Below are 12,359 nucleotides of genomic sequence, written 5' to 3' on the forward strand. Positions count from 1 at the left end.
AGAGGGGGGGAAAACCCCCCAAACCATTGACTGCTGTGTGTCTCTCAGGCTCTCTGTTACAAACTTGACATTGGCAAGACCAGACTAACAGACTAAGATATCATACACCAAACCTTTTTATGGAGTGCTGAATTTGTAACTGGACTAATCTTTTAACTAAACAGACCATCTTTTATGAGCTATTATGAAATAAAGTCATAGAAATCAGCCTAGAGGGATGGAACAGAATGCGTTCTGCAAGTGTACGACTGTATTTCAATAGCTACATAACTTCGTATTTATGAGAGATAACAGAATAACTGCCACTCCTTTATCTTGCCTATACTGAATATTTAACATAAAATTGCCTATCCCTTTGTTCTGTGAAAAATACTTTAAAAAGAGGCATCCTAGAGACCTAATTACATATAAGCACTGCAGTTAATTAAGATACGTATGGCTCATCTCTTGAACAGTCATTTTTGAAAAATTAATTATAGCTTTGTTCACTGCATTCTGCAGTGATGAATGCTAATATTTAAATTTCATATCAGTATAACTCAAAATTTAAAGATATTAAAAACATTAATTTTCATAGCCCTCTTTGATGTATGTATTTTTATGCCCACTTTACATTCCCCATCAAAGATCAGAGGCACGGGATGGTTCCCCAAAGCCAAATATTTAAGTACCAAACCAAGATTAAAATTTTAAATTTCACAGCATCCAATCCAAGGGGTACTCTTTTAAGCCACATTGTTCTTCTGATAAAAGGAAAGAATTGATTGGTAACTACAGATAGTGCCATTGCAAAACAAGAAATGCTTCATACTAGTAAATGTACATAGAAACGAATATAAAACCAAAGAAAGATACTGTCACCAAGAACATAGAAATGTTGAAATATAATTTCTAAGGCCCAATCTTCCCCATATAACATTGAGGTTTTCTCTTTGATTCTTTTTAAAGAAAAGAATTTCTGTATAATAAAGGTAATTGTCAAAAATAAGCATGGTTGACATCACAAAATGTAATAAGTTTGCATGCATGCTGAATGTGTTTTAAAAAACACATTACAAAGCACAAACACATGGGTTTAAGTCAGGCATAGTCCAATCATGATAAAGCTTTTTGCCTAACCTTTATAGAACTTACTCTGATAGGAAGTACGGATCCGTTTCGTTAAATCTGGATAAAAGTTAGACAGGCCACGCATGCAAAAGTTGTCTTTGGAACATGCCAGTACACCAGCATCAGCAGCAGGCAGAGGAAAGAGAGAAAAAACAGTCTAAAGTGAAAGGAACTGATATCATAACCAGCATCTAGAACAGCCAAGGTGAAAAAATTTCAGCAGATGCTTACCTTCCAATGGGGAGATATAACAAGAAAAGTAATCAAAAAAGTAAAGGATGTGGGATGGATGGTGAGAAAGCAGCTGAGGCTTTTTTTTAGATGCATAGTTTCTATGAGCAATCTAGAAGTGTGCAATCCTTCTTAGTGGTCATTTATCCCCAGTGAGCTCTGTTCTGGCAGCACTGGATAGCTGGAATGATGGCTTAAAGGATTGGCCCAGACTGCCACTGACAGAGAAAAACACTCTGTGATGCAGTGCTGATAACAGCTTTTTCTACATGAGCAATCCTCCACCTTTTGTACAGGGTTCTGCAGCATGTTGTTTGTGGCTAGCTACTCACATTTCTCAGGGAGCTGCTGTGAAGCTGCCTGAAACCAGACAGAAAAGCCGAAGGTAACTTGAAGCTGCTTGTCTCTTCTCTCCTCAGCTGTGCCAAATTTACATATTTAACACTTGACACAGATGGGAACTAAGCTTGGCATGATTAAATGCACAGAAAGTGAGATAAATGGTCTTTCAGGAGCAGAAGTAGGCCTGAAGACTTATATTTTGTTCTCTAAATTTTTCTCTAAATTTTCCTTTCTATTTGGAGTGTAAACACATTCCCAGTTAAAAAAATATTTCCTGTAACTCTATGGAGAAGTAGGATTTGATGATTTAGTGCAGGGTCTGCTGATGAAAATGCTGATGGCATAAACCCACTACAATCTGTTGCTCTTATAGTTTTAGGGTTAGATTTAAAACTCCATGTTTTCTAAGATATTTTAAAATCTGATTCTAAAACTTCACAGCTATGTAAAAGACATTTCATAATTGTGTCTGACTCTTGCATGTTACTATGGAATATGTCAAGTGAAAAGACTTGAAACATAGATGATCTTCTGACTTTTTCTAATACAAGTAAATGTTTAGATAACCAACAAAGTATGGTAAAATTTAGCTGTACTGAGGTGCTAATATTTCTAATACACAATGTGTAATAACAGTTATGACTTACAAATGTAATCCTCTTAGCATCAAATTTTAAAATGGATGTTGTAAGCTTATATCAAGAACTTCAGCTCACTAATGAAGTGCTTAATTTGAGCTGCTTGTACTACCAACATAGAATGCCTCCCAGGTGTTACACTTCACTAAACACAACTGACTACTCTAATGAATAGCACCTGGCAGAAGGTACATTTAAGCTTAAACTGAAGTCCTACTTACTGGTATGAACTTATTGAAACCAGAAAGAAAACAGCATACAAACTACACTTCAAATGACTGCCACAGAAACAATTTATTAATCTGCTCATTGGGATTTCTATTACAGCCTCAGCTAAGGGAATGACTTGCTGACCTCCATCCCAAAAGAAAAAAAACCTCATAAAACATTTTGTTTCTGAGAAAGTGCCCGCACCTAGAGCACGTCAAGTTTCTTCTGTCAAGTTATAGAAACTCCATGGGCCGGCAAATAGTCATGCATCTCAAAAGCACTATAAAAAGCCACAGGCAAAAAAACCAAAGAAACATCTCAGGCTCATAACCACAATGACTGTTTCCTACCTGCAGCAAACTGCCTGCTCTTGCGAGGTGAGCGGGGCTGGCGCTGGTACGGATCGCTCGATCCATAGAGGTCGAGGGTGCCCATGCTCAGCAGGACTGTCTTCTGCATGAAATCCACAACAGCCAAACCATTGCAGTTCCCAAAAGCCACTCTGCAAAGAGAAGCATCCCTCCAAAGTGTTAGTAATATGTAATTCAGTTCTGAAAACAATAATAATTATTATTATGAACTCTGCGCAAACTTTTTCTTTAGGAACTACTCAAAGCTTACATTTTTTATTTCTTACAGATTTGTAATCCTAAATTTTAAAAACTGCTTTCTGAATTAAGTTTCCAGAAAGCAGACTTACAAGTTCTACCAACTTCCTGTACCAAACACATTGCAGTAATGTCTAAACATTGCTTCACTGAACAATAGAATTCTAATAATAAGGATATAAATTAAGCCTAAAAATCGTGGCTTAGATCTTAAAAAGTGGTTATGAATTTATGTAAAATACAAATACAATTAAAATATAAATACAAATACAACATAAAAAATAATTATTTTTAAGCTAAATATAAATGACAAATGAAATATATTAGGCTATATTGTGGAGATATCCAAATCCAAAAGGCATTTACAAAATTTCCTTCCAACTCTGTCAGTTTATCTACAGCAGAGATTCCTGTTAAAACAGTCTCTACCCCTCTGAAATGCTTCTGCAAATGCATTTTGATGATGGTTTGATTTATGGGCAAGATCTCTCCCCTTTTGTATCAGACTGCAATTTTAAATTCCAGACAGAAAGGATTGCAGGTACAGCCACAAAGAAACTCAAAACCCCAAACCGTGTTCAATCATATTCAGAATCACTTTCAACCAGGTTCTGTCATTTTATGTAAAAGGTGATTAAGATGGTTAGTTCAAATCCCTGCAAGATCTTTAAGCACTTAATTCACAATAAAAGGGAGCTGTGCACTGACATCCACCAGATTCTTCTTAATATATCTCCAAAATACCTGAAAGGAATTTGTGTGTGGAAAAACAACAACACAAGAGAAAAGTGATGAGGTGGAGAGAAAGCAGGGTAGCTAGAAAATTTTCCTCTGTCCCACATTTTCTTACTCTGCTTCCAATATAAAAAAGAGTGCTCCTTATAGCAAATTAAAAAGTAACATGTAAGGCAAAATGAAATTATTTTTCCTTAATTGTCAAACTAGCAAATTAAGGCACCATAAAACTTGCAAATTAAGGCACAAAAGGGGCTCAAATTCTGCCAGTTGTTACTACACTCTGTTTACCACCCTTGTCTCAACTCTGACTTTAGTACAGCATCTACAGAAATACTGTGGATGCACCTCTGGTTTTTCCCCACTGATTTTTTTCCCTCATTGGAGTGGTGTCCCTCAGGGGCCATACTGGGACCAGTACAGCTTAAGGTCTTTACCAGTGACAGAGACAGTGGGATTGAGGGCACCCTCAGCAAGTTTGCAGACAACACCAAGCTGAGATGTGCCCGAGGGACAAATGCCACCCAGAAGCACCTGGACAAGCTCAAGGAGTGGGCGCACGTGAATAATTTTAAACTAAAAGAAGGTCGATTCTATGTGTTCATAAGTTCTGCATTCTAGGTGGAGGAAAAAAATGAAGGAATAAAAATGACAAGTGTCACTCTCATCTATTAATACTCCAGGGAAAAGAACAGCCATTTGCACTTTGAAAATTATTAAGCTGAGATTTATTAATTTTGGAAAACATGAGTCATAAGGAGAGCTAGTGATCATTCACATCCCTGGACAGAAATTTAACAAAATGTATCATTTCCTGATCTGTATTTTTCTAAACTCCTCTAATTTAACACACAAGCATGGATCTAATATTTCTTACCCCCGAACAAATTAGTTTAAAAAAGAATCAAAAATTGCTCATTAATATTATAACACTTCTGAGTATTGGTAAAAAAATCTAGACAGCCATTACTATTAACAAGGCTTAAGATAAATTGCTAACAACAAAGTTCTTATGAAATCAAATACAAAATTAAATTCTCAGTTTTGAGCAATGAACAGAATTAGTTGCTAGGTGATATTCTATTCTGTTGGTATCTTTCACAGAAATGTCATAAAACCCTCATCAGACATTTCTTGATGATTAATATGCAGATTAGCTGAAACCTGTTACCCCATGAGCTGGTAATAAATTTTAAGTGACTGCTTTCAGTCAAACAGAACCTACTTTAAAACAGCTTTATTATTCGTATTTAACCTTGTTCCTGAAGGTTAACCTAATTCTTCAGTTGTAATTGAAGCATTTTGTAAAATTTTCTTTTCTATTTTCATAACATGAAGAAGTTTTTGATGATTCATTTCAACAAAAATAAAACAGGTGTTATACTTTTAATTTGTAGCCTTGGTACTGTTAAAAGTAAACCAAATACATTAAATAAAATTTTGCAGTGTCTGAAGTCTTTCATCTTTATTGCTGTTTCATGGCTGCAGTAAAACTTTTGCAGAAATCATAGTAACTAAAAGAATACTGGGAAGGGACTCTCCAGAACACACACCATTTTATGCCTTCGACCTAGTTAAACTGATTAGTATAGGAAGAAAAATAAGGCAAAAGATGACCCCAATAACGCTACAACTAGCATGGCAAAAACTACATGCTCTCAGGTTTCATGCTGAAATGGCAAAGGTCTTCCACATTGTGAAGATAGATAACAGGTGACAATTAAAGTAGTAAACAAAAATTCTGATGAAAGAAAGGACTGTGCCTTGTCATAGGCCTGAGGAAAAAGTTAAGAGAGACAAGAGAGACAAGAGAAGAGAGTCTGCATAAAAAATCTAAGGAAAAAGACCTTTCTTGGGTAGTTTTTTTGGGAAAGTTAAATGTAGCTTATCAGGCTATTTTATTCATACATGCATATATTTCTGAAACACTCACGTACTTAGCATAGGGTGTTTTAAAGGAGGCTGTCCTGTAAACCATTATTGCTCCTAGCAAACGAAACAATTGAAAGCACTTGATTGAATCAAACCAGTGGTTTAGGAAACCACTGTGACTATTAGGAGAACCACAACCTATCAGAATAGTTTACAAGTGAGGGAATGGTGTGATTATTCAGATGCTGCCTTGAGGTCTGAGACCTGCAAGGGAGCAAATCAGACAAACCCTAACAATTTGCACAAGTGACAAACGCATCAAGGTATGGTAAAGAAAAGAAAATCCTTGAATTCATGAATAGAAAACTATCTAGAAATTCAGGCTGAAGACTTGAAAAAACAGCCCCCAAAAGACAGTGTTTTTGCACAAATGTAAAAACTCTGCATTAAACTGCCAAATTCTCTGAAAAGAGTCCAGTGACTTATTGAAAATCAGCAGGAGTCAGCACCTAACACCCATTACAGCCAATAGTTTTACTGGAGTAACACCTACAGAGAAAACTATTTTAATGTATCTGGATGACTCCCAGTAAGAGAAAACATTAAAAATTTGCAAATAAATTGAACATGAGGAAGTAACTACACACACTCATTTGCATTGCCATACACAATACAGCATTTAAATGTTCCTTATTCAATTCTCAATTTCAGGTCACCAGCTCTTGTGCAAACAGACATTAGCACAGACATAAAAATGCTGCTCTCAGAAGACAATTTCCAACTATGGTATGTCGTCATGATAAATGGCATTTAACAGTTAATCACTTCACCATTTTCTATTAAATGCATTTCACCTTGGTGAACTTTTCAAAATGACTTTGAAAATTACAGATTTGAAATGCAATTAGATCTTATTTGAAAGGAAGGAAAGAGTTATGTGAAAAGATCAGTCTTTTAAACATGACTAGTAAAAATATTGGCAAGAATTGCAGTTTAACATCCCACATTACAATCTCTACATCAGGTCAAATAATTTTCCCCCAAGAATCTGATTTACAGTGTCTTTTGAATACTTTGCTTTGACCTTAATTGTCTGTGGGAAATTTCAAAGTATAGTTGGAAAACATGTGATTTCGTGCAATAAACAATAAATCAATGCAACCTTAATTTTGAGTTACTTACAGTCCGTAAGCAGAGTTTACAGCAAGACTGGTAATCTGTTGTGGAGGCTCACCATCCACCCACACCAACTGGATAACAAGATCTGCCTGGTAGCCAGGAGGCATCCGCACAGGTCGAGCCTTAACGCTAAGAAGAAGAGGTACAGAATAAGAACAAACAAACAAACACTGGGCCATGAATAACAACTGCTTTGCATCATTATGAATAGTGAATTTGAATGGAAAACCTAAAATACTTCTTTTTGAGACTTTGATAAAGGACATTTCTGTGTATTTGGAACTTTTTCTTGTGAAGTAAAGTGTGACAGAAAAATGCAAAGAGGCAAGAGAGGAGAAGATATACCTTTCTGTAATGGTCCTCACCAGAGCATATTCAAAACTTACGGACTTGACAAATCTGTTTGTCCATGTAGTGCAAACAAGTCCTCTTTTATTTCTAGGAGTATAATCACCCAATATGTGAATGAATGCTTCCTACATCAAATCTGATATAACTACTAATGCCTGTTCCTGCTGTGTTATGGCAAGTTCAGTGACTTGCAAAGCAGGTAGTGAAGGTGTACATTTTAAGGGGAAGTGTAAGAGCTGAACACCTCTGTATGACTGCTTTATGTGCATTTTTGAGTGGTACAACTTAATGTGGGATACGATGAAAGAAAACATTATGCAGTAATAGCAGTACTTTGAGGTATTCATGTTAGTCATTAGTACATTCACGCTGCAGGTAGTAAATTGCAGGTAAAACCCACTAGTCAGAGCATTTTCACTGCAGCTGTTACTGGTGAGACTGCTTGTATTGCACCCCTTGGCACACAGCCATAAAATAGGGAAGTCCATCACAAATAATCCTCTACCACTGGGAAAAACAGTCTCCAGAAAAGACTGAGAAATAGAAGAGGAAAGAGAGTAGTTAGTGGACACAGACACGGACAACACATGCTGAAGAATCACAATTTCGGTACATAATATATCTTTCAGCTTTGAGTCCTTCTCTATACATATATGTCTACCATATTTAAACAGTATTATCCTGTGTACTGGATCTTGGAGAAGAGATCTTTGATGACACAGACTGTCTCCTGATGGTGACTCTGCAAGTTTTCCAAGCAGTTCTGGCCCATTAACCTGAAAAGTTGATGGGTCAGATCGGAAAAAACACAACTAATTCCTATTCAGAAGCAAGTAAGTAAGCACTTCTTTCAAGAGAGGATATTCAAACTTCCCATTCAATAACCAGGGCTATCAGGTTCTTTGTAGATATTCTGATTGCATCTGTTGGGATACAGGCCTTGGTGGCAAATAGGGCTACTGGCAATCCTGGAAAATTGAAGATAAAAGCAGAAAACTGAAGTAAATGGAAATAAAACATAACCACAGAATAACACCAGGGCAGAAGTTCTCAACAAGGTAACTCCACTAGCACAATGGGTAATACACAAAGAAATTAGTCCTTTAATTCTGAAAGAAGTTATGAAAAACAAACGACAGTGCACTACTTCCCACACTTTCATGATTTGATATGGAGCATTGGGTGTACCTTATGACGCAGGTAAAATCTCCTGCTCAGTGTTAATAGTAGAAGATTTTTGAAATTTTTTTATAACATAAAGACTATTTTCTTAATGAGACCCTCATATCTGCTGGCAGGTTGACCTCATCTGTCTGCCAGACACCCACTGAGCTGCTCTCTCATTCCCCTTCCTCAACAGCACAGGGGAAGAAAATAAGATTCAAGAGCTCAGGGGTTTAGACAGGGCAGGGAGATTACTTACCAATTACCATCAGAAGCAATGCAGACTCAAACTGGGGAAAATTCATTTAATTTATTGCCAATTAAAAATACAGTAGGAGAGTGAAAACTTCTTTGAAACTAAAATTACCCTCTCCCCTCCCTTCGTTTCAGCCTCAGTTTCACTCCTGACTCTTCTACCCATTTCTCCACCCCAAGCAGCACAGCAGGGGTGGGGAACAGTGTTTGTGGTCCATTCCTAACACTCTGTATTTTGTATCTCCCATTCCTTCTTCATGCAGTTCCTCTCTTCCAGTGCGGAGCGCAGTTCTTCTGGAACAGACTGCTCCAGTGTGGATCCCTCATGGGCTGCAGTTTGTGCCAGAGAATCTGTTCCTGAGTGGGCTCCTCTCCATGGGCTGCAGCTCCCATCAGGAGCCTTTTCCAATGTGGGTTCTCCATGGGGCTCAGGGGAACATCGTGTACTATCATGGTCTCCTCCACAGAGGAATGTCTACTCTAGTGCCTGAAGTAATTCCTCCTCCTTTTCTCACCTGGGTGTCAGCAGAACTGTTTCTCATTCTTTTTTCTTCTCTCACAGCTGCTGCACAGCATTTTCGTCCTTTGTTCAATTTGTTTTCCCAGAGGGCCCACCCTCTCGGCTGAGGGGCTCAGCTGTGCCCTGCTGTGTCCAGCACAGGGCAACCCCAGCTGCTTCTCACAGAGGCTGCCCTGCAACCCTTTCCAGCAGCACCCGGGTACCTGCACCTGATACCTCTTTGATAACTGCATGTTCAAAATACACACCCTCTCTTGAATTGTTTAACCATTTCAGTAACACAGTTTATGCTGTAATGCTTATATTTCTATTCTACAGGATTCACAGACCTTGCCAGAACTTTCCCTTATTTATTACTTCATGAGAAAGTCATTCCTCTATCTCTCTAAATGCATTTCCTTAACAGCACACTCACGCTATTTCTTTTACCTGTGGTACTCTTCAGACCTTGCATGTGTATTTGTCTGGAGCAGTAATCAGGCACTTGGCTTAGATATTGTCATAGGAAAGATGTGACAGTACAGTTCAGCAACTGCTAACCCACTACAGTTGGAAACAGCTTTGTATTGTTGTTTTCTATTAACAGCAAACCTCTGCTCAGAGTTTTGCAATTTCTGACCTGTTCTGCTGGCACTAAAGCTTTGCCCTTTTCTTTGATCATATGTTACATATCCATGAGCATTTCTGAAGTGATGCTATCCACAACCTTAATGAAGCAAGCTCTGGATTACTCAGGAGTATTTGTGGTGAGAACAAAGGCATGAACATCCGTGAACTCAAGCTGCTAAGGGAGAGAGGTCTTTTGAAACCAGGATAAACTGAAGCTACAAACAAGAGTTGTATACAGTAAAGATGTATTATTTTCAAAGAAACTTCACAGCAAGCAGAAGCTGAATATTTTACAAACAGTCCTTGAGAGTATCTTTGTGATGGAGCCCTTCAACTTCTAATATCTGTGGATAAGCCTTTAAGAGGCATAACAGTGGTGGTCTTCCCATCTTGCACCCCATTTTCAGCTTTCAGTGCCTGCCCTTAAAAATGTTATAAAAATACAGAACCGGTAAATGAGATCCAAGAACCAGGACTTAGTCTAATGCCCTTTCATCTGAGCTTTCTGTCCACATTTTCTAATGGATAACTGATGATGTGGGGGAACACAAGAGGCAAGCATGCTGCTCCAACAAGTACCCGTCAAAGCAATGCATTTATACTTTCCCTCCTCTAAACAAGCTAACCTAAGACTGACAATCGCTGCAGAATTAATTCTGATCTTCTAAAACATGCTTTTTAATGTGATACTACTTTTCCAATGTGTTTCTAATACCACCCTGAAAAAATCAGAGAACTTGAAGTACCTTCTAAGGTTTCTTTTGGATTGTCACTTGAGGGAAAAAGGTAAACACCTTTCTCTCTAAGTATTTTTCACTGCAAATTTGAGGATCTACTTTGGTAAAAATGGGTATTATGTCACAGGGATTTTCTCTAAGCATAGAATAAGCTTTAGGTGATGAAAGACCATAATAATTGAGTAAAGTAATTTCAGATTTCATGATTAAGGCTGTCATTCCCATGTGTCTGTGACATCTTCCTACTTAAGAATTGTTGAGCTATTTCCCTTGTTTCACTAACCATCCTGCGTAACAATAATGCGGATATTCAGTTCTTCACCTTGTTTTGGATGGCTTTTTTTGAAGTGTTTATAATATAAGCAGGAGTATGAGCAGAAGGAATGTAGACATTTCCTTGACACATTCTTGTTCTGCTACACTGAATTTGGTTGTTGCAAAGTTTTGGGTTTTAGTTTTCTTCACAAGATATTCAGAGTTCCTTATCACTTTGGAGTTACTTGAAGCTACAGTCAAAACCCTTGATTGACCTAATTTTGGGATGATACTAGAAGATTGGGAACAAAGACTGACATTCTGGGTAGAGCTTTATGATAACAGCATTTACATTACATCAGACGTATTTATCTGCATAACCACAAATCCATTGGTTTCTTAGGTTATCACAGCTGCATATTTCACTGCAAAATCTTCTGAAAGAAACAAGAACAGTATTTATTCCATACTGCTGCCTGTCTCTCTCAGTAACAGTTCTGATTTCAGAAAAGTGCCAAGTTTTCATTACTTCAGTCCCTCCAATTACTTTCTTCCTAGTAACCATTCACAGACACAAACATATTCAGTGAGTCTGACTCCTGGCTAGAAAAAATTATGTAGTGTGGAGTGCCATTCATTTGCTGTAACAATGTTGAGAAGCAGCTAAGAAAATAAACATAATGGAGCCAGTTATGTATGTGTGTAAAATTTTATGTGCATTATCAATATAGTTCAAGCTCTGCACTCACTCTCCATCTGCAGATGGCTGCAGCTTTACATTATTATTGGTCTATTTTAGATTCTGTACTGCTGCCCACCTAAATGGCTTGCATATAAAGTCAACAGCATTAGCCTGTTCTTTACTGGCTTTTTTCTGTGTTTTCAGCACTACTTTCATTTTACCACCATAATTCTGCTTAGATCAGAATTTTTTAGACAGACAAGTCCTGTGGACCCAGTTAGGATCTGGGAAAGTGTGGATATTTGTATGTCTTTCCTTACTGAGAAAGATAAGAGCATATGTAAGTATACTTTCATCTAAATGTAGGAGCGTGCCAGCAGCTCTAGTGGTGTAACTACTCTGACATTGAAAAACTACTTCTCAGTCAAAATAAGATTACAGTTATTCTGTGTAAAATTTGACAAAATCTATTGGACAGTTTAATGTGAGATTATATGGAGTCAAGAAAACTTCTAAAAACTAACAAGCAGAACCTCTGTGGGTTCATTACACCTTCTCTGAGACTCCCACATCAACAAGTCCTCTCCTTCCCAAACAAAATCAAGTAAGAATCTCTTAAGGGAAAATCTTAGCCACTGAAATGATTGCATTCTTCCTGAATTCAATGTTATAAATAGATTTCACATCTGGACTTTTTAAATAACTTATCTCTGCCTCTTCTATTGATTTTCAGTTCAAATTAATGATTAAACTGAGGTCTGAAGTTCAACTGCCTGACTGAATTAGGTGGATAAATGAACAGAATGCCAAAAAATACTGTTAATTTTACAAGGACAATAGCACAATATTGCTTTTAAATGC

At 37.4% G+C, this 12,359-nt stretch overlaps 1 protein-coding gene across 9 annotated transcripts in view; it reads right to left on the reverse strand.

Moving 5' to 3' along the window:
- The window catches only part of STXBP5L (syntaxin binding protein 5L), a 184,668-nt gene that overhangs the window by 46,868 nt on the left and 125,441 nt on the right, over positions 1-12,359 (reverse strand). For 5 of the 9 annotated variants that reach the window (XM_042031704.1, XM_042031708.1, XM_042031706.1 and 2 more), the window contains exons 17-19: positions 6,929-7,054; positions 2,882-3,033; positions 1,135-1,206 (exon numbers count right to left, since the gene is read on the reverse strand). In XM_042031704.1, coding sequence (XP_041887638.1) covers positions 1,135-1,206; positions 2,882-3,033; positions 6,929-7,054 — 350 coding nt within the window. The remainder of the gene's footprint in view (positions 1-1,134; positions 1,207-2,881; positions 3,034-6,928; positions 7,055-12,359) is intronic. The other 4 variants (XM_042031707.1, XM_042031710.1, XM_042031712.1 and 1 more) reach the window with 1 other exon arrangement.

This window comes from Corvus kubaryi, unplaced genomic scaffold, assembly GCF_017639235.1.
Source record: "Corvus kubaryi isolate FWS band 111438036 unplaced genomic scaffold, C.kubaryi_AGA036_p1.0 37341, whole genome shotgun sequence".
NCBI lineage: Eukaryota > Metazoa > Chordata > Aves > Passeriformes > Corvidae > Corvus > Corvus kubaryi.